General features: G+C 42.2%; 1 protein-coding gene across 13 annotated transcripts in view; it reads left to right on the forward strand.

The window, feature by feature from the left end:
• The window catches only part of HYDIN (HYDIN, axonemal central pair apparatus protein), a 337481-nt gene that overhangs the window by 225395 nt on the left and 87452 nt on the right, over positions 1-24634 (forward strand). For 11 of the 13 annotated variants that reach the window (XM_025045274.1, XM_025045278.1, XM_025045276.1 and 8 more), the window contains 15 exons: positions 202-283; positions 2286-2399; positions 2659-2868; positions 5072-5209; positions 5869-6046; positions 7759-7883; positions 11315-11430; positions 11842-11978; positions 12209-12336; positions 12486-12677; positions 13013-13162; positions 15782-16021; positions 20458-20626; positions 23207-23371; positions 23858-24031. In XM_025045274.1, the coding sequence (XP_024901042.1) occupies positions 202-283; positions 2286-2399; positions 2659-2868; positions 5072-5209; positions 5869-6046; positions 7759-7883; positions 11315-11430; positions 11842-11978; positions 12209-12336; positions 12486-12677; positions 13013-13162; positions 15782-16021; positions 20458-20626; positions 23207-23371; positions 23858-24031 (2318 nt within the window). Of the gene's footprint in view, positions 1-201; positions 284-2285; positions 2400-2658; positions 2869-5071; positions 5210-5868; positions 6047-7758; positions 7884-11314; positions 11431-11841; positions 11979-12208; positions 12337-12485; positions 12678-13012; positions 13163-15781; positions 16022-20457; positions 20627-23206; positions 23390-23857; positions 24032-24634 lie in introns of those variants that run through there. The other 2 variants (XM_025045285.1, XM_025045277.1) reach the window with 2 other exon arrangements.

Consider the following 24634-nt stretch of genomic DNA (forward strand, 5'->3'; position numbering starts at 1 on the left):
TTGATAGGCCACAAAAGAAGAGTTGGGGCCTATAGAAAATTGACCACTTTGATGCCCGAGAAAGGCGTCTCTTGATTGAGAGCCACACTTGCTCTGTGGGGTGCAGTGGGGCAAGGGGAGGAAGACAGGGCTGTTATGATGAAGACTGTGTTGTGATGGCTGCCAAGTGAGTGATTCTCCACATTTCATTAAACTCCCCAGGACTATCCTTGTGGATGAAGAGTTGGAGTCCGAAGAGAGAGAACCGCAAAAAACAGAAGTGCCCGTCATTGTCATCACAGATGTACGGTTTCCTTTCCCTAGGGCGGGTTGGCAAGTCCATGGTCCTTTCCATAAAACAGAGGCAGAGCCAGAAGCAGAGTAGCAAGTGCAACACTGGGGTTTGGCTGTGACGAAGCTGTGAAACTTTATCCGGGTCACTTCCCAACCAAACACCCACAGAGCCTCAGTAAGCAACCATGGTAGGAGGCAGGGTCACGCGCCCAGACACCTCGACAGGTGGATTTTCTCTGAAATGGAAAAGCCACTTACCTCTAAACCTTGGTGATCTCGTGTTCTTCTCAACCCCTGGATAGGAACTACAAAAGGAGAAATATTTTCCTCAGTAATTTCATAGTAAAAACAAAGAGGAAATCAAGAGAGTTTACAAATTCATACCCTTAAATTCTCCTAGAGTGATGGCCTAAGTAAATCATGGGATATCGAAAGATTTGTGTACAAAGATGTTTGTTATAATACTTTAGAAACAGCAAAAACAAGTTTTTTAATTATTGTATGTACATACTGATATATAATCTTTTAAAACAGGGTTTGTCTCAGTAGTGGTATAGTGGGAATAAACAAGCATTATCACACTTTGTAGGTAGGCGTATGAATGGCCATAGCCCCTATGACATACAGTTTGTCAAGTGTATCAAAATTTAAAATGAACAGTCCTCTGCTAGGATATTATTCTTCACCTTTACATTTACAGAAAGACATGTAACTATTCTTGTATACTGCAGCTTTGTTAGTAAAAGCAAGAAAAATGGGAAACAACTCTACCAATAGGAGACTGATTGGATAAGCTAAATTACATCTGCACAAAGCAATACTATGAAACTCTTTTGCGGAAAATGACAAGGTTCTTTACATACTTTTTGGGAGCAATCTCCTATATTAAGTATGTTTGTGAAGAATGTTTAGTCCCACGGGGAAGCAACACTCATGTTACAGTGTCAACTGAAAAATCAGAATACAAATAAATATACATATATACACACATATATACATATATCTACAATATAATCTCATGGTTGATTTGTATTTCTCTTTTCTAACCTTTCTGTATTTTCCACATTTTTTAGAATGAGTATGTGTGTGTGTATAAAACACTTATCTTTTAAATGTTAATTCTTTTTTTCTATTTTCAAAAGAGGTGTCATAGAAAACTCAAGAGTACAGAAAAATGAAAGCAAAAATTCTCAAAATCCCACCATTCATAGAAACCTACTATTGAAATTTTAGTAACCTTCCAGATATATCTATTTGCATATGCAAATCTCTGAATGAATTTACACACGCTCACATTTTTAGGTGTGATACATAGACATATGTAATTTTACATAAATGGAACTACTTTATCGCTCAATAATATGTTTTGCACATAATTTCTGGTTTATAAATATGCATCGCATCATCCCCCATGCACAGAATGTCAGACACACTTTAAAATGATCCCCTATTGATAGATAGACATTTAGCTTGTTTCCAGAGTTTTACTATTATAAATAACGCTGCAGTGAACATCCTCGTACAGCCATTTTCGGCGCTTGTCCAATTATCTCTATAGGAATAGGTACTACAGACATACCTCGGAGATATTGAGGCTCGGTTCCAGACCACCACAATAAAGCAACTGTCGCAATAGAGAGATTTTTCAGTTTCCCAGTGCATATAAAAGTTATGTTTACACTATATGTCTATTAAGTATAAAACAGCATTATGTCTTTAAAAAGTCAATGTACATACCTTAATTTAAAAATGCTTTATTGTTAAAAAGTGTTAACCATCATCTGAGACTTCAGCAAGTCATAATCTTTTGGGTGGTAGAGGGTCTTCCCATCAATTTGTAACAAACAAGCAGTATCTGCAAAGCGCAATGAAGTAGACTGTAATAAAATGAGGTGTGCCAATAATTTTAAAATATATGCAACACACTTCATTTTTCTGTATGCGATGGGGAGGAACACATCAATGACCCAGTATGAGCACTTGCTAGCTTTCCTCGCACCTCTAATTTCTAGGAATTAAAAGTGAACTCTGCTGAAACAGAAAAAACAAACCAGAGCCAGGTGGAGTTTCAGGAATCCCTGTGGATATTTGAACAGGAGGAAATGCTTTCTATTGGGATAGAAGAAGTAAGTAACACCCTATGGACCCTAAAGTCATCGATACTAACTCTTCTTTCACGTGCCCCAAGTTAGAAATTTAAATCTTGCCAGAGCGCTGTTACTGCCATGACCATCATATATTTTCAGGGTGCTGGGCTAGTCACCTTTCATGGACTCAGACAAGTTAAAGTGAGGAATTAATCTGTAAATTGACTGAACTTTAACTTACCTTTTGCAGGCCCTTCATCCTGATAGATGCTCTCATGTAGAATGACTTTCTCTGCAGGTGTTTGACATTTTGCCCCTCTATGGAGTGCTGCAGCCACACAGCAGCCACCAGATATCTTTCACCTTCTACGGACACTGTGACGTTGTCGCGCAGGCTAAAGCTCTGTGCGAAGTGGAAGGAGGGCCCACCTACGAGATAATACTGAGGGGAGAAGCGTCCCTGGTCAACTATTCCTTCGACACCAAGGACATTGACTACGGATTACAGGTACTGCCAACCACCAGGAGATTTTATGCTTTTATCATTGTCCTTGTTCTCTCTGGGAACCCATCATCCATCTTTGATCCCTCTCCTGCCTCCCTAACCCTGATCATCCTCCCACTGCCAACTGTTTGCCAGACATTTTCATTAGCTTTTCTCACTGCCTCCTGAAATTCAGCTTGTTAGATGCTAAAATTTGCATCTTCCCTCTCAACCCAGAAGCCCATTCCAGCTTCTTCGTTTTGGAGCACTACTACCTTCTCAGTCCCTCAAGTTTACCATCTCCAAGGCATTTGCCACTGCACTCTCTCCTTCGCCTCCCCACATCCTTACAGCATCCATGGTTTGCCGATTCTTCCAGCAGGATCCCTCTGGGTCAGTTTTCCCTTCCCATTGCCACTGTGGTTATCACGCTACAGAGGCTCATTGAATCATGCCTAAATTATTCCAGCAGTTCTTCTCAGACCGTAATGTGCATACAATCACCTGAGAATCGTATTCAAGTGCAGATTCTGATTCAGTGGATCCAGGGTGGAGCCGGAGAATCTGTATTTCTAACAAGCTTCCCACTGATGCTGATGCTGCTGATCCAAGGACCCTATGGAAGCAAGGAGTTACAACCCAGTCTCAGCTCCTACTCCTAACCCATCTAAATGTCATTGCCAGACAGATTTTCCCCAAATTGCATTTTCATCCCATCAGTTCCTGAACACTAACCCCAGCAGCATTTGGGAAGGCAATATAGTGTTGAGAAAAGAGCATCATTTTATAGTCAGAAAAACTGGGATATTATCCTGGTTTTACTTCCTACTGACTGTGTGACCTCGGGCACATCACCTAACCTCTGCAAGCCTCGGTAACCCTCATCTATAAAATGGGCATGTGATGGCAATGCCTATCTCACCAGGTGGTTGTGCTTACTTAAGTGTCAGGTCAATACTGTGCCTGAGTCAGAGAAGGCCTTCAATCATGGGTCTCAAAAAAACAGGATCAGAGCCATGTGTTTCTCCATGGGTGAGGACATCCTAAGCTCCTCTCTTAACTGATGCTCCTTACATTAAACTTTGTTTCTCATAATTCCCCATTATAGCCCAGTCATTCATTTGTGACCAGGCCAGTTTACCCACTGGCTCTAATGCACCCCAGCCCTTCCTGCCTCCACATTTCCTTTTATATTATCCCACTCATCCTCTACCCCACCAGCCTCAAACCTATGCATACCATAAGATCCAACTCTTCACCATCCCTCCATTATCTTTCTCTTACTTTACATGCTCTTGAGATTTAAGTTTAGTCTTTCCCGTAATATAATGTACCTTCTAATTTTTGCTTTGGAATAATTGTCAGCTAATTCTATGTCTGTACCTTCTCTTTCCAATTTGGTTTTGTATTATATACTCAGAGACATCTCCTACCAAATTTTAATGGGGGTTATATCCCCATTATATAGCTACTGCAGGTATAATTACTGAATTGTGTGTGTATGTGTGCATGTGTGTTCATAGGTTAAAGATTGTGCCTTAAAGCAAATCCACTCAACATCTATCGAGACCTTGTTTATTGCATTGACCAAATAGAATTCTCTTTCATTCCTTATCTGCAGGGTCCTTTGGGCAATTGGTTCTGGCTGCACTCAGAATATATTCTTTGAAGCAGCTCTTCCTTGCCCTAGCTTGTCTTAAGAACCCCCAAAGTAGCTATTGTGAATGTTGGACCTTCTGGTTAGCTGCTTAATTATGTTAACAAAATCTGAGGAAAAAGAACATGTCTGGCCTATTGTTTCCATGTCTTTCCATGTAAATAGAAAAATTCATTCTAGAAAATTCTAAACTCAAATCTTATTTAAAAAAAAAACAACAACAAATCTTCTTGGTATAGAAAAGCTTACTTTAAGATCCTCTACCCTGAGTTCTTTGTGGTGAAGAAACTTTGTGCTGAAGAAGTTTAGGGTTAGACACTCACCCCACAGCCACACTAAACTACAGTAATTGTCAGAACTAAGGAAGAGCAGGTTTCCAGGGTTTAGTGCTCCTCCCACCCCATAGGCACCTTTTTATGATACTAAAATGGGAATTGGCTACGTCTACATCATGAAAAATAAAATCCATGTCTGGGAGGCACGTTTGTCTAGCCACCTCTGTCGGGATGGTAATGGCACCCCGAAGCGTGGATGACGGAGAGGTCACTCCTCTCCCCTTCTCCTGTCAAGCTGTTTGACCACGTCACAGAGAATGAAATCACGCTGAAGAACACTGGGAAAGTTGGCTTCGAGTTCAAGGTTCTGACTGACTGCCAGTCTTCACCAGACAACCTTGTGCCTGGAGTGCCACTCATCCTGCCTCTCTCAGTAAGTAGCCTTCCCGTGCTGGCCAGGTGGCCGTGACTGGAGGAGCCCAAATTCAGAGCTACAAGCTGCACTCCAGAGGTATTTCAGATTACACTAAATGTCCACTGCTAGGATTATGGGTGTGATTATTTTTAAAGTAAAACTAAAGAGCTCTCAGAAGTAAGAAAAAGAAATAAACCTAAGCATTTCACTCATTTATTAAACAAGTATTTATTGAGTCCTGCATTAGCCAGACACTGTTCAGGCACAGGGGTACAATAGTGAACCAAACAATCCTGTGGATTTTTTCCCCATAATTGTAGGAATAGTTTATTTCCACTATGTCCTCACACTTCCCTTGTAATTCCTTAAAGCTGAGGGCCTCCTCTCCACCGACTACAAATGAGCCAAATTGGTTTTAGAAGCAAATGGAGGGAGTAGTTTCTTATACATATTATGTAAACCTATCAGTTTTAAGGAAATTTCATTGAATTTTTCTCATAAAAATAATTTTTTATCATAAAAATAAACCTTGTGGGAGGAATGTGAGTGTAGAATAACCAGCATAATATGCCTTTGTGATTATCTAGACCATCAAACTGCTAGAAGCAAGAGTCCATTGTAAATTTTAAACCTTCATTGTAAATTTTAAAGCTCCTACTGGTCTTTCTGCTGTGTAGGGTTTTATCAGTTCACTTGAAGAGCAGGTGTTGAAGGTTTACTACTTACCCGGAGTACCTGAGGTCTTTCAGAGGAGTTTCCAGATACAGATTGCCCACCTAGACCCAGAAAATATCACACTGCATGGAGAAGGAATTTTCCCCCGAATCTGCCTCGATCTCCCCAGGAACCTCAAAGGTACTACTACCCACTATTGTATTTCCCCATTGGAGACAAAAGATGCATTTTAGCTTTGCTTCTTTGAAGGTTAATGACTACTCGCATTATTTGCTTAGCAGTCCCCACTAGTTCCCTTCGGTGTTATTCCTCAATTGCAAAAAAAAAAAAAAAAAAGTCAAGAGTTAAAATTGACTTGGTGACTAGAGTTTAGTGAGACAACATCTGGCCATGGCAGTCCCAAATTAAGACCCCCTGGCCAGTTTTGCCATCCTTGAATTATTTATAAACATCAGGAAATTGCACTTTCGAAGGCCTTTTCTTTTGGCACATGTTCCTTCCAGCTATAATCTCTCCCTGAGTTTTCCTTTCCCAGTAGCACACTCACAGATGGCCATTGAGAACACGAAAGCTGATTTTACTGCAAGGAGTACAATTCTCAAAATATAAACAGCGCTGAAAGGCAACCAAGGTTCTGACCCCTTATTTTGGCATCACAGAGGTTGGAGGCTAATTTAGACAGTTGCTGTCTGCTTATACGTCTAGCCAAGGCTTTCATGATAACACCTGGCCTCCAGAGCCATTGCTCTGCACCAGCATATCTCTGTCCTGGCAGATCCCAGAGCTCAGCTGAACAGCTCTTTTAGCCATAGACTCTCTCTGGCTCTTTCTTGCTAGACAAAGGTCAAGAGAATCTTCTCACTCTTATTTGTAAATCCCTCGTCAAGCTCTTTGAAATCCATGGTTCCTAAACAGCTTCAGACTAAGCCCTCACACCTCAGCCTTTCCTCCTAGCCATTCCCCAGAGTCAGTAACTCAACTGTTGATAATCATCTATTAAATGCTAATTGTCTGCTCCCTGAAAATATTTGCGAACACAAACGTTAGCAAATCTAAGACTGACACACTCTAGCATCTAATTCCAGCTAGACAGAAGCTAGTCCAATTCCACGTATAATTGTCAGGAAGGCAAGCCTTTACCTGGCCGTTGAAAACTGGTCACCCAGCTGGCCTCTTAAGGCAGAAACACGGTTTGGCCAGTGCAGGGCTTTAAAAGAATTTACAAGTGAAGACCGTGAGTTGGGTCTTCTGTGCTCCACTTCCCCTGCAGTCCTAGTGCTTCCTATTGTTTCCTAATAGGCATTGTAATTACTTCGCAGGCCTTACCCACTCACGCATTTGAATTTGCATTGCTTTCTGGTGAACTTGGGTATCTGAAATCTCTCCTCCAATTGCCTACCCTCTCCAGTTCAGGGGATTGTAACGTATTTAGTTGTAATTAAAGCAACGTGACCTCAAATGTTCTTTTTGGTCATTGAGATTTCATAAACACAACAACTAATTTAAAGAGTGACCATCCATCTGGGCTTGTCCTGCTTGAGGGGTTTCCCAGATCAGCCAGTTGTCGGTGCTAGAACTGGGAAAGTGCCAAATAATTTGGGATCCACTTGGTCACCCTACGAGTGATTTAGGATGTTCCTGCCATCAAGTTTTTGAGAATCAGCTGGTAGCTCACTAGAGCATAATCTCATTAAACGTAGTGAGGTCTCTGATACAAAGTCAGCTCACTCACAAATTATCTCACCCTGTAAATCAAAGAAAACATAGCAGAAGAGATACCAAAAGTTTACTTCCTTTCTCACTTTATTTACCCTTAGCTAAGAGTCTGTGTTTATGGCATAATTCATATATTTCTAACCATCCTGACATCCTTTTCTTTCCAACCCCCACAGGAAATGAAAAGTATGAAACCTTCTTGAATCAGGCCAGAAAAAACCTAGAAAAAGAGTGCAACAAATACAAAATGTTCCATCACTTTGAGACAACTGAGGAAATGCCTGAAGATGAGTCTTTTGAGGTAAGACTAGCCTCACTCTGCACAGAATGTATGTGGCAGAAGGACAATAGGTGCAAAGGCCCCGGGGCAAGAAGGACATGGTATTTCTGAGAAACAGAAAGATAAAGAAAGATATAGCTAAGCAAAGAAGGAGGGAGGTTAGGGAGCCAAGATGAGCCTAAAAAGGTAAACAGCCCCCTAGTGAACCTATTAAGGGTTTTGAACTTTATCCTGAGGCAACAAGAATTCACTAAGTGTTTCCACTGGGATGCGGGTAATCTGATTTTGCATCTTAAAAAGATCCTTCTGGTTGTCTTGTGGAGCTCTGAGAAGACAGGGGCTTGGGGAAGATGAGAGTAGATGTGGCGAGGTCAGTTACTTAAAAAGCTGACCAAATAATTCTAAATGAGAGATGGAGGTAGTGTAAACAAAGGTGGAGTCAAGAAATAGTTCCGAGATGGATAGGTCAGGGATTAGGGATTGGTTGAATATGGGGGATAAGGAGGAGGTGACCTCCTAGTGATTTGTTCAGATGGCAAAGTAAGGAAGGGGCACTCAGGAAACTGAGGAGGAGAAGCAAGTTTAGGGAGGGAGAGAGGAAGGGAGATGAGTTCAGATGGCCCATTATCACACAAGAGATTTCTGTGCATCATCCAAGTGGAGATATCCGATAGGGAGTTAGAACCATTGCTATGGACCTGGAGAGAGAGAGGGGATGGAGGACATGATTTGAGAATCATCAGATGGTCATTTAAATCACAGGAAAAGATGCGCTTCCCCAGGAAATGTATGGGGCGATTAGGAAAGAGGAAATATTCAAAGCAGAGACCTTAAGTACCCAACAGCTAAGTGGGAGAGAGGCATAGCCAAAGGGGTTCTGGAACAGTCAGGTGTATGTGATGCCTCCAAGGTGGGAGCCAAGCCCAGAGGTGGTCTCTGAGGAAGGGAGGGACCCAGCTTCATAAAGGCTGCCCCTGCTATGGGATATGAAGGCAAAATCCCAAAAATGTCCTCTCTGACCATTCCTTGGAATTCCTCTTAACAGTCTATTTCTGACCTTGAAGGCTGCTTTCTCTGTGTGCTCTTCTTTTAAAATGCAAATGGACATGAGAATATTGTCCTAGGGAAGAATTATATATGTAGCTAGAGAGCCACTAGATTGGTTAAGAGGGAGTTCTAAAATGGGGAAGAGGTGTGTCACTGGGGACACTGGGAGCCCCAAAGGCCACCTGTGCTAATTTATTTTGCAGATACTGAAAGTGAACCTTAGCTCCATGGATAATCATAATAATAACAGCTACCATTTATTGAACTCTTAAACTCAGTCTGGGCCACACTATTGACCTGCATTATTATTTCATTAAATCCTCTCTCAATGGGGAGAGGGAGGAGTACAGTGCCATTATCATCTTAATTTTACAGTTTTACAGCTCATAGAAGTGAAGTGTATTTCCCAAGGCAAGCAGCAGAGCCAGGATTTGAATCCAGGCCTGTCCAGCTCACATTGTGTGCTTGGCCTCTGCCCCCTGCTGCCAGACTCCCAGCTGTCCATGAGGGCCGCAGTGTGTCTCGGCCTTGCTGCCGCATTCCCAGGCGTCTCCTCCTCAGAGCCTTAGGACAGTGGTCTCTGGCGGTCCCTCCAGACCTGGGCTGGGGTTCTGAGAACGCGATGGCACTAGCAGAGTAAGCTAGTCCCCCCGCATAAGCCAGGGGCCGACCACTGGCGGCTCAGGAGCCAAGCGCAGGGTTGGCTTGGCTGTTGTAGACTCCAGATGACTGGGAAGGCCTGTGGCGAGGCAGGCTCCTCTCCGTTTGTCACGGTTCCCACCGCTCTCTGTTTTGTTATCATGGGCCACTTCACACATTAACCTTTCCTGCCTGGCCCTGGACTTCAGCTTTGGACCTTCCAGAACAGTATTTCTCAACTTTTTTTTTTACTGACACTCCCCTCAAGACATTTTTTCTCTAATACCCCATTAAATACATTTATTAAATGTAAAACATTATCTCTTTGAAGAGTTTGATATTAAATTTTTCAATTTTATATTTTGAAATAATTCACAGGAAGTTGCAAAAAAATGTTTTTTCCAATGATAACAACTTACGTAATTATAGTATAATACCAAAAGCAGGAAATTGACATTGGTACTAGCTACAGAGCTTATTCAGATTTCACCAATTTTATGTGCACTGCGGCACGTGTGTGTGCGTGTGTGTGTGTTTCTTTAGAAGTTTTTCATATCTGTAGATTTGCATAACCACCACAATTAAGATACTGAATGGTTCTGTCATCACAAAGATCCCTTGTGTTTACTGGGGAAATAGAATTAAAAACAAAATCTCCTTCTAATCCAGAAAAATCTCCCCGTAAAGGTAGAAGAGAAAGAAAACAATTTTATTATTAAATAATTATTAAACCAGAATGTGATTCATATCACAGGCAGTCCACTAAGAGTTTGCAAAGACAGAAAGAAATCTCAGCCTTTTATATAGCCAACCAGATACAATCCAGTACATACTTGTTCTCATAGTGAACAGTAATCCTTAAGAACTACAACTGGTCCCCAAATTAGAGGACTTGACAATACCACTTGTCATATATAGTTCATCTTATATTCCCATGGTAATTGTGGTGACCATCTAGACTGTCTTCATCCAAAGGAAATTGGCTTCATCCAAAGGAAACCAGACTTCTCATGTTTTTATGACAGAGCCCTCTGAAGTTAGGCTCCCACCCTTCCACAAAGACTAGGCGATAGGGCTCTATTGGGCTTGATGATTACATACAAGAGATGGTTCAGATCCTTGGGAAAGACACTCTGGATTGTAAAGCTCACCAGAGGTTTATGATATAGCCTGTAAAAAGATTTATATACATTTCAAAGAGACAGAGAAAGAACTTACCAGTTTTCTAAAGTAAATGCTCTAAGAAAAGGGAGTGAGAAGTCTCTTCCCTTGTCAATAGGGAGAATCAAGCCTATTGTTTTCAATCTGTATTTGCCCTTACACGCTACTCCCTTAGCCACATCTACCCCTAATCTCCCCATCCCTTGCCCCTGGCAACCATTAATCTATTCTTCATCTCTATACTTTGTTATATAAATTATACTGTGTGTAACCTTTTGAGATGGGCTTTTTCATTCAGTATGATGCCGTTGAGACCCATCAATATCAATGGTTCATTTCTTTTTACTGCTGAGACTATTCATGGTATAGATGTACCAGTTTGCTTCCTCCACTCCACCCCCCATGAATATGTTAATACCACAGATAGATGGTTTAGGTACTGTGGCCCTTTGGAGGGCCACAAACCATTGCTGTAGCTAAGATTTTTTTGCCCCTCTACGAACCAGTTTTCGCCCCGTTAGGAGTGGTATTGTCCACATTGAGAATGCATGTTCTAGAAGAATTTGCTCACTTGGTCTTCTCTCTTGCTCCAATTAAATGCTCAGCTCCAGATGGAAGTAGAGCGACTTATAGTTCAAAGCTATGCCTTAGAACATCAGAAAACAGTCATTCCCAATCCCACAGAGGACGTCAGCCATCGGAGTCGCCGCAGACTGGCCAAGTGAGTGCCCTCTGTGTTGTGCTTGTTTTAAAGTGTAGCAGAGCCAGCAGTGCTGCCCACCGGACCGTCGATCACCTCAGAATGCAATCCGCTGGCCTCTTGTAGCTGCCATCCGCTAGCATCCAGCCAACCAGGCAGGTCTCTGCCTGTTAAAGTCAGAAACATCTGACTTCGTCCATGCGCAGCCTGGTTTCAGGTTCATGAGAGCACGTGCTAAATGTGTTTTGAGATAATGGCTGAAACAGCGGTGAGGATATCTGGGGGAAGTGTCTTGTTCCTAGTCTCCATTTGGGGGCCATTAGTTGTTCTCAGTTCTAGAATATAGCATTGTGCACAGGAGGTGGAAGAGAGCCTCACTCTCTCTCACTTTTGGAAAAGTGACTGGTGAGAAGAGCTTGTTAACCGTTTCAGAATCCAGCTGCCAGAGTATATCCTGGACTTTGGCTACATCATCCTTGGCGACGTCCGAAACCATATCATCAAGATCACCAACACCAGTCACTTCCCAGTGTCCTTCCATGCAGAAAAGCGTGTCCTTCATGACACAGGTAACCAGACTGAGGATACCCTTCCCCACTGCACCTTGTCATTTCTAACAAAGCCATCTGTACCGTCTTTCTGGAGTAGTGTCTCTGCATCTTCTGGGATCAGCCAAAAGAATTATTGGGCCATTAATCAGTTCTTTACATGCCCATCCTACCCCAGAGGGGCTCTGTCTAAAGCAGCTCCTGTTTGCTGTTCCTCTTTTCCACTAAGAATTTGGTTTGTCTTGGTCCAGGCTTCAGTACTGAGCTAGATCGTGTAAAGCACCTGCCTTACTGTGAAACGGAAACATTTGAAGTGAGATTTGACTCACAAGGGACCAATCTTTCTGTTGGAAACAAAGAAGTCATTCTGCCCATCAAGGTAAGATGTACTGTGGGGCCCAGCCGACCCTCCCCAGCCTCTACCTCTGCTCATCCATCACCCTGGGTTGGTCCAGCTACTATTTCAGAACCGCTATCCTCCCCCCAACCCCATGCTCTGTGCTAACAGCAATTTTATGCACACTCTAGGTGGTTGGAGGGCCCACAGTTCACATCTGTCTCCAAGCCAAGGTGATCATTCCCACTATGACACTGTCCTGTGGAAAAGTGGAGTTTGCCACAATCCAGTGTGGACAGTGCCTTGTAGAGACTGTGCAGCTTTCCAATCACCTCCAAGTCCCTTGCGAATGGTTTGTCCACCACCATAAGCCATTTAACAAGGTGAGTGGGTTGTGGCCCTCGGGTGCCCTTTTTTCCATCTCCATTTCAGCCAGATTGGTAATTCTAGGCATTCACTCTCCTCATTTCACTCTCCTGCACAAAGATTTTCAGTAACAACCGCTGTCTCTTGAATAAAATCTAGTTCCTTAGCTCAGCCCTAAAAGATAAATCAGGCCATGCTGTCTGGCTCATACCTTATTCACCTGGGTATCCCTGGTGTCCATACATTCCCTGAGGCCTGGGAGGTACTCATTAAATGTAGGCTGAGTGAATAGAGGTTGGAAAAGGCAGTTTTCCATAGATGATGATCTAATTGTCTAATATTTACTAACCAGCTGGAGAAACACATGCCAAAGTACTTAAGGCGGAAACTACATGCTGAATTAAAGCCAAAGACACGAATCTTTGAGATCCAGCCTACTTCTGGGATCTTGGATCCTGGTGAGAGGTCCAATGTACAAGTGAAATTCATGCCTAAAGAAGAGGTAAGCTTTAAAGAAACGTGGTTTCATTCAGGCTTTCTGAATCCCTTTGAGCTTTACTCCAATTCCTTGCTTGATTAAGTCTCCAGGGAAGCTTTGAGTGACCTGCGCTCTTTATCCCGGTTATGACATCTCAAGTGCTTCTGGTTGTTGTAGAAGCTGTGTGCCTGGTGGTTAAGAGCACTTGGTCTGGAATCAGATTTATCTAAGACATTGACTTTTATCAGTAGACCTGGGTTGGTGGTCTTCTGCCTCTGCACTTAGAGGCTGCATGGCTTTGAGCAAATTACTTAACTTCTAGACTTCAGTTTACTCATAGATAAAATGAAAAATAATAATATAGGTCAAAAAATCTCTTACTGCAATTCTGAAATCCAATAAGCTCCAAAATTGGAAAAAAAAACTTTCTTAAGTTTCAGACCCAAACTCATTGGGCAGATAAACCTCATCTGAACTGACATGAGACTATTCAACCATTCTTTATGCCACTTAGTTTGCAGAGACACACATTGCAACTGCAGAAATGTTAATGGGTTTGATTACAGGGGACCTGCCCCAGTCCCTGCTAAGGGTATTTGGTAGCATAGGGTACATGCACTGAGTTTACCTTTTGAAAAATCTGAATTTGAAAGGGTCTGGCCTCCAGGGTTTCAGGTAGGACATTATCAACTGCAATATGTACCTCCTAGGGTCATTTTGAAGATTACATTAATTAATGTGGAATAAAATACACAGTATATGGCTCTATATGTATGTAGCAAGTGTCTCAATAACTGTTAGCTATTATCATTAGTAGCTTTTATAATAGTAAGCACCTCCTGGTAAACGTACTCTCTGGGCCTCACAAACATCTCTTGTGAAACACCATCAGTACAAAGCTACTCCTGACAAAGAACATAGTAAAAAATTTAAAAACTTAGAACCAGAGAGGATCTCAAGAGGTTACACTGCAAAGACTTGCTTGAAGCTTAAGGCATTTGGAAGATGTTTTTCTTTTTAAAAAAAATCGATATGAGTTTTAGAATATCTGTGGTTAACTCCTGTTTTCCTGGTAATGGCTTTGAGGAAAGCATAAGAATCTGCAGTGAGAAAGAAGAAAAGTGAATAACTTTATATCTGATTCTAAAATAAAGTCCCCATTTCTATCATAAAAATCTCCCCAACCCTTTTAAAATAAAATAGAATTACTATGCTTTTCATTCTTAGAGAGTCTTAAGACTATCAGGGATTTACTCAAGATTTTGGATTTTTTACTGAATGAGGGAAATATCAGTAAATACAGTAAAAATAAATTTGTTCAGGCCTATAAATGTTGAGTTGGAATTGGTCAAAGTTAATAAAATGTTTCTACCAATTGGGAGAGGAATTTATTGGCTGTATATGGTAATCAGTTAGCTCTGCGGCCCATACAATTCACACGTCTCTCTCCATCAGAAATCACCAATGTCCAGACTAGCAGCTCTTAGACATTATGTGTTCAGAGTACCCTGTGTTAGAAAACAAGGAAATGAAGGAAATGTTTTAGAAAGATTTCCATAAAAAGCAATTAAAATATAGAAGTTTGGATCATAAGGTGCTAATCCCATAACTATGGAAAAACCCTCTCAGCCAATAATTCATTCTCTTATTGTCTCCATCCGTAGATATTTTTCTGTACATGTGTATGTGTTCATACATATTCCAACCATCTGATTCTCCCTTCTTGACTTAAGATAGCTGGGAGCTCTTCACATCATGCAGCCAATTATGGCCTCCAAACCCGAGCCACAAGCTCAGCTGTATCAAAACAGCTTGGGCATCTGGTTAAAAATGCAGAATTCTCAGTCTTATCCTGACCCTGAAGGACTTCAGGGGATGGGGTCTGTGAATCCTCATTCAGTGAAAGCAGATTAGGATAATTGGTATCACTCTCAACTGGTATTTGGATTGTAATTGTATCAGATAAACTGAATGCCATAGCTGATTATCCCTCACCAGCCACTTAACTGTACATTCAAAAAAATGGAAATATGTTAATTCAGGTTCTTCACAAAATACGCCAGGGGACATTTTTGAAGGCAAACAGAAAAAAGTAGGGAATACCATAGAAAAGTAGGTGATAAGGGAAAGTAAAGCAGCTAATAGGGCATGTGAGCGAGCTACCTTGGAGACTGGAGCTTAATGCCACTGGAAACTGAGAAAATATACAAAATACATATTTCAGGATTATCCCTCTCCAGGAGTGAGGGAGTGAGAGCCATTGGTTGAGGGCTGCTCCCAGAAGATATTACTTCCCTGCAACCCTCTTTCCTGCCCTGCTCTGCCCATGGGTAGCAGGGCCCATGAAGTGAGAGCCCAGAAGTGTAGGACCAGAGTTACAGGTAGTAGCAGCAGGACATCTAAATACACTGGGGGTCTGAGGGATTTAAACATGGCACTAGAAGGCCTTCTGCAGGTAACAAAGCATGGGTACAGTGCCTGGCGTGCTAGATATGCAGTATTAATACTGTAATAGAAATTGTTCTTATGCTATTTTATAAGAAAAGTTTTTTTTTATTATTTTAATCAAAATAGGACCAATTTCAGTTTTACGTGGCGTGTAACAAAAAATTCAGATACTTGTTTTGTTTTTATGTTTTCCAGAAATTCTACAGTCAGTCCCTGGCGTTTCAGATTGCCCAGAGTGCTCAAAAGCTCACGCTGCTGGCGCAGGGGCAAGGCTTAGAGCCACGCCTGGAATTCAGTCCTTCCGTTCTAGAGCTGGGGCCACTGCTGCCTTATGCACCTGGAGATGAGGCCGAGGTGGTGGTGAAGAATCCCTGTGACTTTCCCATTGAGTTTTACTCCTTAGAATTTGACCAGCAATATCTCATGGACGAGAAGGTGAGCAGAAGCCAAAACCAAACTCCCGTTTTCCTGCCCGTGCTGTGCTCTGCCATGTACACCTGCTCTTCTCTCTGCAGGGGCAGCTGCTTCCTGACCTTTGCCCTTTCTTCCCCTTGAACCCTTCCTGGTCAATTTGAAGATCACTTTGTAGCCTTTTCAGACCTGCTTGACCCTGAGCAGAATTCATTGCTTCTTTGTCATCTCATTATACATTTAAACAACCAATTGAAAACCAATACATGCTAATAGTTAAAATTCAAATGGTGAAGAATATGTGCAGCAATCGTTATTTTGAAGTGAGTTTTTTGTAGACAGCATATAATCGGGTCATTTTTAAAAATACATTCTGGCAGTCTCTGTCTTTAATTGGTATATTTAGACCATTTACATTTAATGTAATCATGTTTGGACTTAAATCTGTCATTTCTTTTTCTGTTCTGGGCTGCATGTTTTTCAGTTGCTTCTCTGTGTTCATTTTTTTTTTAACTTTATTTTTTTAGAGTTTTAGGTTCACAGCAAAATTAAAGGGAAGGTACAGAGATTTCCTAGATACTCCCTGCACCCACACATTCAATAGCCTCCCTCATTATCAACCTCCCCTCTAGAATGGTACATTTGTTACAATTGATGAACCTATATTAGCATATCATAATTACCCAAAGTCCATAGTTTATATTACAGTTCACTCTTGATGTTGTACATTCTAGAGGTTTGGACAAATGTATAATGACATAAATGAATCATACAGAGTATTTAGTGTCATACAGAGTATTTTCACTACCTTAAAAATCCTCTGTACTCAGCCTATTAATCCCCTCCTCTTCCCATTCCCTGTCTCCATGGTATGGCCTTTTCCAGGATATCATATAGTTGGAATCATACAGTATGTAGCCTTTGCAGATTGCTTTTTTTCACTTACTAATATGCATTTAAGATTCCTCCATGTCTTTTCATTTCTTTTTAGCACAGAATAATATTCCATTGTCTGGATGTACCACAGTTTATTCATTCACCTACTGAAGGACTTCTTGGTTGCTTCCAAGTTTTGGCAATTATGATTAAAGCTGCTGTGAAAACATCCATGTGCAGGGTTTTGTACTGACATAAGTTTTGGACTCCTTTAGGTAAATACCAAGGAGCATGATTGCTGGATTGTATAGTAAGAATATGTTTAGTTTTGTAGAAACTGTCAACCTGTCTTACAGAGTGGTTATACCATTTTGTAGTCTCACAAAGACTGTCAACCTGTCTTACAGAGTGGTTATACCATTTTGTAGCAATAATTGAGAGTTCCTATTGCTCCTCATCCTCATTAGCATTTGATGTTGTCAGTGTTTTAGACTTTTATCATTCAAATAGATGTGTAGTGGTATCTCATTGTTGTTTTAATTTTCATTTCCCTGATGTCATATGATGTGGGGCATCTGTTCATATGCTTATTTGCCATCTGTGTATCTTTAGTGAGATGTCTGTTAAGGTCTTTGGCCCCTTTTTAATCAGGTTGTTTGTTTTCTCATTGTTGAATTTTAAAGGTTCTTTACATATTTTGAATAACAGTCTTTTATCAGATGTGTCCTTTCTAAATTAAATTTATTAGGATAACATTGGTTAATAATGTTATGCAAGTTTTTGGTGTACAGTTCTGTAGTACATCATCTGTATATTGCATGGTATGCTCACCACCCAAAATCTAGTCTCCCTCCATCATCACATATTTGATCCCCTTTACCCTCCTCATCCTCCCCTCACTCCTCTTCCCCTCTGGTAACCACCAAACTGTCGTCTGAGTCTATGCGTTTGTTTGTCCAGATACGTCTTTTGCAGGTGTTTTCTCCCAGTCTGTGGTTTGTCTTCTCGTTCTCTTGACGTTGTCTTTTACAGAGCAGAAGTTTTTAATTTTAGCGAAGTCCTTATCAATTATTTTTTTCATGAACTGTGCCTTTGGTGTTGTATCTAAAAAGTCATCACCACACTCAAAGTCATCTAGATTTTTTTACATTATCTTCTAGGAGTTTTATAGTTTTATGTCTTTCATTTAGGTCTACAGCCCATTTTAAGTTGATTTTTGTGGAGGATATAAGATTCATCTAGGTTTATTTTTTTTACATGTGCTGTACAGTTCCAGCACTATTTTTGAAAAAACTGTCTTTGCTTCATTGTGTTACATTTGCTCTTTTGTCACAGATCAGTTGACTATATTTATTTCAGTCTATTTCTGGGATCTCTATTCTGTTCCATTGACCTATCCAGGTCCATTTTTTACTATCTCCACCTTGCTCTCTTACCTCGAGGCTGAGCTATATGAACTATAGCTTTATCTAATACCCTTAGTACCTAGCTTTTTAGAAACTGCCTCTGAGTTCCCTACTATGAGCAATACTAATAAAATTAGCTGGTAATCTCTTTTCCTCTCCCCTCACCACCCTCTAATTCGAAATGACATTCTTTTACTTCCTGGTATGACTGCTAGGTAATCATCTCATGTACACTTCCTCCATGTTTTGCTTCTTGCATTATATCTACAGTGTTATAGCTTACAATATTAAGATGTCAGAACCCAATTTCCATCATTTGGTCTTAATTCTACACTTAAACATATTCAATGGTCAGCACTGGTCCTGGTTGTCTGAAGCTCATTTTCTAGTGGATTCTAGTGGATTTCTAGGGATCACGGGAACGATATTCTCGGCATAATTGTTTATCTGTGGGTTTTATTCTTGAAGATCAATTTGATCGGATACAATCCCCTTGGCTCACATTTTCTGCGCTTTAATATCTTAAACATATCACTCCATTCTTTTCTCGTAAGGTTTTGCTGTTCATGAAGTCCGATGCTTAGTTATCTATTACTTATTAGTTATCTATTGCTAAGCACCTTAAAACAAATACTGGTTATCTCATGTTTTCTGTGGGTTAGGAATTTGGGGATGGCTTAGCTCGGGTGACTCTGCTTCCTCAGAACCCTCCCCCAACTTGGCCTTCGAGTCTTCTATTTTCTTACTCCCAGTGTTTATGCTCTGCCTAATTTGGATTCTGCATCCAGAAGTTTTTCTCAAGATGGGAATATGTCCCTCTGGAACAGAGTCTTTTCATTAGATATTTATGAAATGCTCAGTGGCTAACATTGGCACAGCATCCTCTGTTGTGGGTCAGGTTCAATGGAAAGTAGAATCTAAGATTCTGAGATTTGCATGTAGAAGGTTTATTAGGGAGCACTCCCAGGAACAACACCTGTGAAGAATAAGGAAAGAAGAATTTGGAGAGAAAGAAGATGAACTGTATAATGAGTGCAACAGAGACTTCAGCTGATCCCACAGGAGTTACCCAAATGAAGCAAATTGGCCAGGACTTTGTGTCTCTGCATCAATCAGTTTTTGGAATATTCCTTCCTTTCCCACTGACCTCTGTCCTATATCAAAGCTCCATATATGAGTGAGTCTGTCCTAAGCTCTCTAAAATTCATTGGTCAATTCGTCTGTCCCAACATGAATACCACCCTGCCTGTAAGTCCTGATACCTGATAGGGCAGTCCTCTCTCTTTATTCCTCTTTACTAGTGTTTTGACTATTCTTAGCTCTTTGTACTTTCATATATATCTTAGAATGAGCTTATTAACAGTGGTTTTCAAACAACTAAAAATGGTGATCCTGGAGAAGGGTTACCTAACAAAACAGATTTTTCATACCAGGTGTCCCTCCCAGCACCTGCCAGAAGCAATAAATTAGGTCTTGTAGGCAGTAATTGCTTTCTAAGATGTTATTTTATAGTATTTTATAAATATATATATATATATACACTAAGATTGCCAGATTCAGTAGAAATAAAAACAGTTTGCCCAGTTAAATTTTAATTTCGGATAAGCAACACTGAACATATTTATACAAAAAATTATTTGTCGTTTATCTAAAATTCAGATTTAACTCAGTATCCCGTATTTCATCTGACAACCCTAATATACATTTCTTCTCATCACCGCCCCCCGTCTCTCGTGCACACACGCATACACATTTTTCTTGTTTTTCCGTAGATCATCCGTTTATGAGACAACCACCTTACCTAGTATAATATTGCCAACCACAATGTTTTATAAAGATGTGCCACTAAAAGTGACTAATGGAGTTCTGTACTTTTGTCAATGGTGGGGGCGGGGCGGGGGAAGAAAAACAGTATATGCTATTTTTTAAACAAGAAGAAAATTTCCTTCCACTTGTGAAATGCCCAGGCTCACATGAGGCAAAATAAAGATCCTATATCCCCAGTTTCAGGGCTCAGCCTTACTTTTAGACACCCCCCGCCCCAAAGGACCCTGCTCTTGTATACAGCCAGCCTCAGGCAGGAGCAGAGGTTTTACAAGATGGACGGGAGGGCCCAACGAGGGCTGTGGGGAGAATCTTCCAGTGAGGCCAACAGCAGTTCCCGTTCTCCCTGCGCAGATCCTGCGAACACTGAAGGGCTATGATTCCTATAACACCCTGCTGCTGCCACCCCGTGTCCCTGGAGAGAAGCTGCCCCCAGAGCTGTACGAGTACTTTAAGGAGGTGAAGCGGTCAAAAGAAGAACAGATGAAGGTGAAATATCTGGAGACGCTGGCGCAGGAGAACGGTGAGAACTCAGCTCGGGGGCCCGGCCCCCACCCCTGCCCTGGCTTCTTTGACTTGTCCCTGCTGGGAGACCAGCCAGCAATTGAGCACCTGCCAGGTGCAAGGCGGGTGCTGGATGCCTCATGCATTTTATTTCTACTCCTTACAAAATGGCCTATGATCCCCATGGTATGGAGGTAGAGACGGGGACACATTCTGCTCTTACTAGAATCTAGTGGGAAGTTAAGACTAAAACTAATATAGATTTGGAACCCTTGCTATATACCAAGCCCCGCACTGAGGGCTTCACACGTGCAGATGAGAAGCTGAAGTGCTAAGAGGCCAGTTCTAAGTGGCAGAAGCAGGATGCAAGTCCAGGTCCCTGTGACTCAGGAGCCCACGACGGTACCCGCTTCGCAGCCTCCATACGTGTGCCGAGATAGTGCAAGGTAGTACGTCACATACAGTAAAAACAGGTACCCTAAAAGAGGTCAGGGTAGGAGTTCACATGAGGAAGAGGCCGACCCTCCACAGTTCTAAACAGAGTTCCAAACCCAGTCATGAAGCTGGACTGTGCACTCACAATCTGGCCCTTTCTAGCCTAGTGCCCCTAAGTTACCCTGTCATCTGCCCAGGGGCCCCCTTGTGTGCACTTGAGCATCAACTTTCCTTGACGACTTGTAGGATTCTGTGGCTTGTCGTGACACATGCTTCTCCTTCTTGCTTTTCCATGCCCTCTTCCTAGAAATGTCCCCTCCCTGTTTTCCCTTGTTCTCTTCTTCTGCATAACAGTCATCACAGCATAATTATTTTCTTCGTACTTGTCTCCTCCCCTAGACCGGAAGCCCCATAAAAGCAGTGGCCACCCATCCCCCACCTGTAAACGCAGTGCGTGGAACAACACCTGACACGTTGTAGTGCCCAAAAAAATGTGCTGCAAGAGTGAATGAGCGAATGAATTGCATGGAGTCCATTACTCCTGCCCTTGGGTCGGCCTTGTGGTCTCTCAAGGAAGCTAGTCAGAGGATATTAGTTTGCCCTAAAACGAGAAGATGAGAGAAGAAGGCTGCCTCTCTCCCCAACCTTCCAGTCACATTCCTTGAGCACTATTGGTCTGCTAGAACTGCCATCGCAAGTACCGCAGAATGGATACCTTAACCAACAGGAATTTATTTTCTCACAATTCTGGAGGCTAGAAATCCAAGATCTAGATGTCTGCAGGGTTGTTTCCTTCGAGACCTCCCTCCATGGCTTGTAGACAGCTGTCCTCACCCTGTGTTCACACAGTCTTCCCTCTGTGTGTGCCCTAATCTCTTCTTACAAAATACCAGTCATGTTGGATTATGGTTGGATTAGGACACCCACATGACCTCATTTTAACTTAACTACCTCTTTAAAGGCCTTACCTTCAACCACAGTCACGCTTTGAGGTACTGGGGGGTTAGGACTTTAACGGGTAAATTTCGAGGGAACCAATTAAGCCCGTAACAAGCACCCTCTGTGTTCCAAGCATTGAGCTGAAGTGCTGGGTGGGGGGGGAGGAAAAAAGATCAATGAAACAAGCCCCTGCCTTTGAGAGCTCACAGTCAGGAAGAGGGTGGGGAAAGACATTTTAACTCAGGACTGACTGGCGGCCTCGGTAGAGAGCTGTGAGAAGCTGCGATGTACAAAGGACTTCGTGAAGTCAGAGAACGGCCCTGGTGCTCTCGTCCCCATTTTTTCATTCCCTTCCTTACACACCGCAGTTGTGGATCCATTTTTCCACTTGGCGCATTAAAAGGTGGTCTAGAGCCAGGACCTGAGGGTCCAGAGAGAGCCCAGCAAGGCAAACGTTCTGCTTCTCACAGCGCTTCTCTGAGCACCTGCTCACTCTGCTCTCTCATGCTGTGGACCATCCTTCTCTGCTTCCCACACCACGTCCGGGGAAGGCCAGCAGTCCCAGGTCGCATGGCTGCCTTCGCAGGAGAGCCGCAACCCCTCCAGCTCAACTACAGATTCTAAACAAAGAGGATGTCTAGGCCCTGAGGTAGAGGGGGGTAAATTTATACAATCACAGCCCTACACACCCACTGAAACTGTGGAATGGAGGCAGTGAAGAGAGTGCTGGGCAGACGACAGGATGGAGGTGCTAAACAAGGACATGGAGAAACGTTCATGACAAGCGGAGGGGGAAAGCGGGCCGCACACTGATACTTACAATATGATCCCAAGTTTGGTTTCGAAAAATTAAAAATGCGAGCGGTTGCTAGTTCTCCTGTACCCGTATCAAAACTAAGCTGCAATTCTTCTGTTGTCTCTGTTTCTTTGTCTATTTATACCTCTTTTCGCAGATGAATTTTTATAATTTTTGCCCTTGTGAATTTTTCAAATTTTCTGGAGCAATAATTGTGTTTTTATTTTAATGTTAAAAAGTAGAAATGCTCTGGGCAGAGAAACTCGCTGCAGTTCTTGTTTCTTTGGGTTGGATAGTCCAGGGTGATAATAACCGGTTCAGTGACTCTCCTCTTTGTTTCTCTTTTCTGCCCCCATCATCTCCCTCGCCCCACCCCTCCCCACCGCCCCAACTCTTCCCCGTGTGTTTTCATCCTTCACTGTCTAACAGAAGATGAAGATATGCCCTTGTCAGACCAGGGAAACTCCTCCAGCACGAAGAGGACCTCACTGAGCCGAGGGATATCTGTCTCCGACCTGGGAGAGCGGCATGAGTCTAAGGCCAACCCAGACGAAGAGGAGGATGAGGAAAGCCTGGAAAAGATAGTGTTTCAAAGTAACCAAGCATTTTAAGGTTTTGGTACCAGTTCTCTCTAAGCAGAAGTAGGAAGACCGTTTAATGCCTTTTCACCTTCCTCCATGAAATGCATCCTCAAAGCCTTCTAGCACAACTATGTTTTCATTCTATGATATGAATATGCCATCATTTATTTAGCCGTGTCCCTTAAGTTTGCAAACTCAGCTAGTTTCCAAAATTATTTTTCAGTAGTAGAGATTCCCAAAAATGGAATTAAGAGTCAAAGAGTATCTGTATTTGCAGTGTCCTACTAGCCATGGGCAAATTATTAGCCAAAAAGGGCACTCTCATACACTACGGGGGGAGTGACGACTTAGCAGTAACGACTTAGTTGCTGTAGATTGTCGTTTTCAAACAACAATGTTTAAAAAAAAAGTTCCCGTTTCCATCAGAACCCATGTAAATTCTGGGCGTGTCCTCATGCGCACACATGTGCACCTGCGCACGTTTATTTTTAATTTACAGCTGACAAGATACAGAGCAATGACAGCCATTCTGCAGAAGAAGTCGGAGAAGTAGAGAACAACCCAGTGAGCCGGGTGATCGCTCGCCACCTGGGCATCGATATTTCTCCAGAAGGCCGCATGGCCAAGAACCGGAAAGGCATTGCCATTATCATCCACGGGACACCCTTGTCAGGTATGCCACAACTCTGCAGGGCTGACCCTTTTGGGTTTATGGTGAATTTGCACTTGCGCTTTTAGAGGCAATAGAAGACTCTTTTGTTTGACATTTATTCCCCAAAAGAGTATTCTCAAACTGTTAACTTGCCAACCTCAGAGATACCGGGTTAGAGAAAGAGCAGAGGCAACTCATTTTTAATTAATACGGCTCTAAATTGTTTGAGCTTGTATTCTTTTAAAAATTTTAAAACATAAAAACATTAGAGACAGATGAAGCTTTGCTTATCCGCCCACCACACACTGCCTGCTGTGCGCCTCAGTTCCTAACAGGCCACAGACTGGTACCAGTCCATAACCCGGGGGTTAGGGACCCCTGCTCTAGGGGAGAATCCATTTCCTTACATTTTCTAGCTTCTAGAAATGTTGCCTTCATTCCTTGGGTCATGACCCCTTCCTCCATTTTCAAATCCAGCATCTTAACATTTTCCAGTCTTTCTGTCTTTGCTTTCATCATCACATCACCTGTTCTGACTCTGACCCTCCTGTTTCTCTCTCTTGTAAGGAATTACACTGGGCCCAGCCAGGTAATTCAGGATAATCTCCTATAGCAAGATCCTTA

The sequence above is a fragment of the Pteropus alecto genome, unplaced genomic scaffold (genome assembly GCF_000325575.1).
Source record: "Pteropus alecto unplaced genomic scaffold, ASM32557v1 scaffold42, whole genome shotgun sequence".
In the NCBI taxonomy this organism is placed as follows: domain Eukaryota; kingdom Metazoa; phylum Chordata; class Mammalia; order Chiroptera; family Pteropodidae; genus Pteropus; species Pteropus alecto.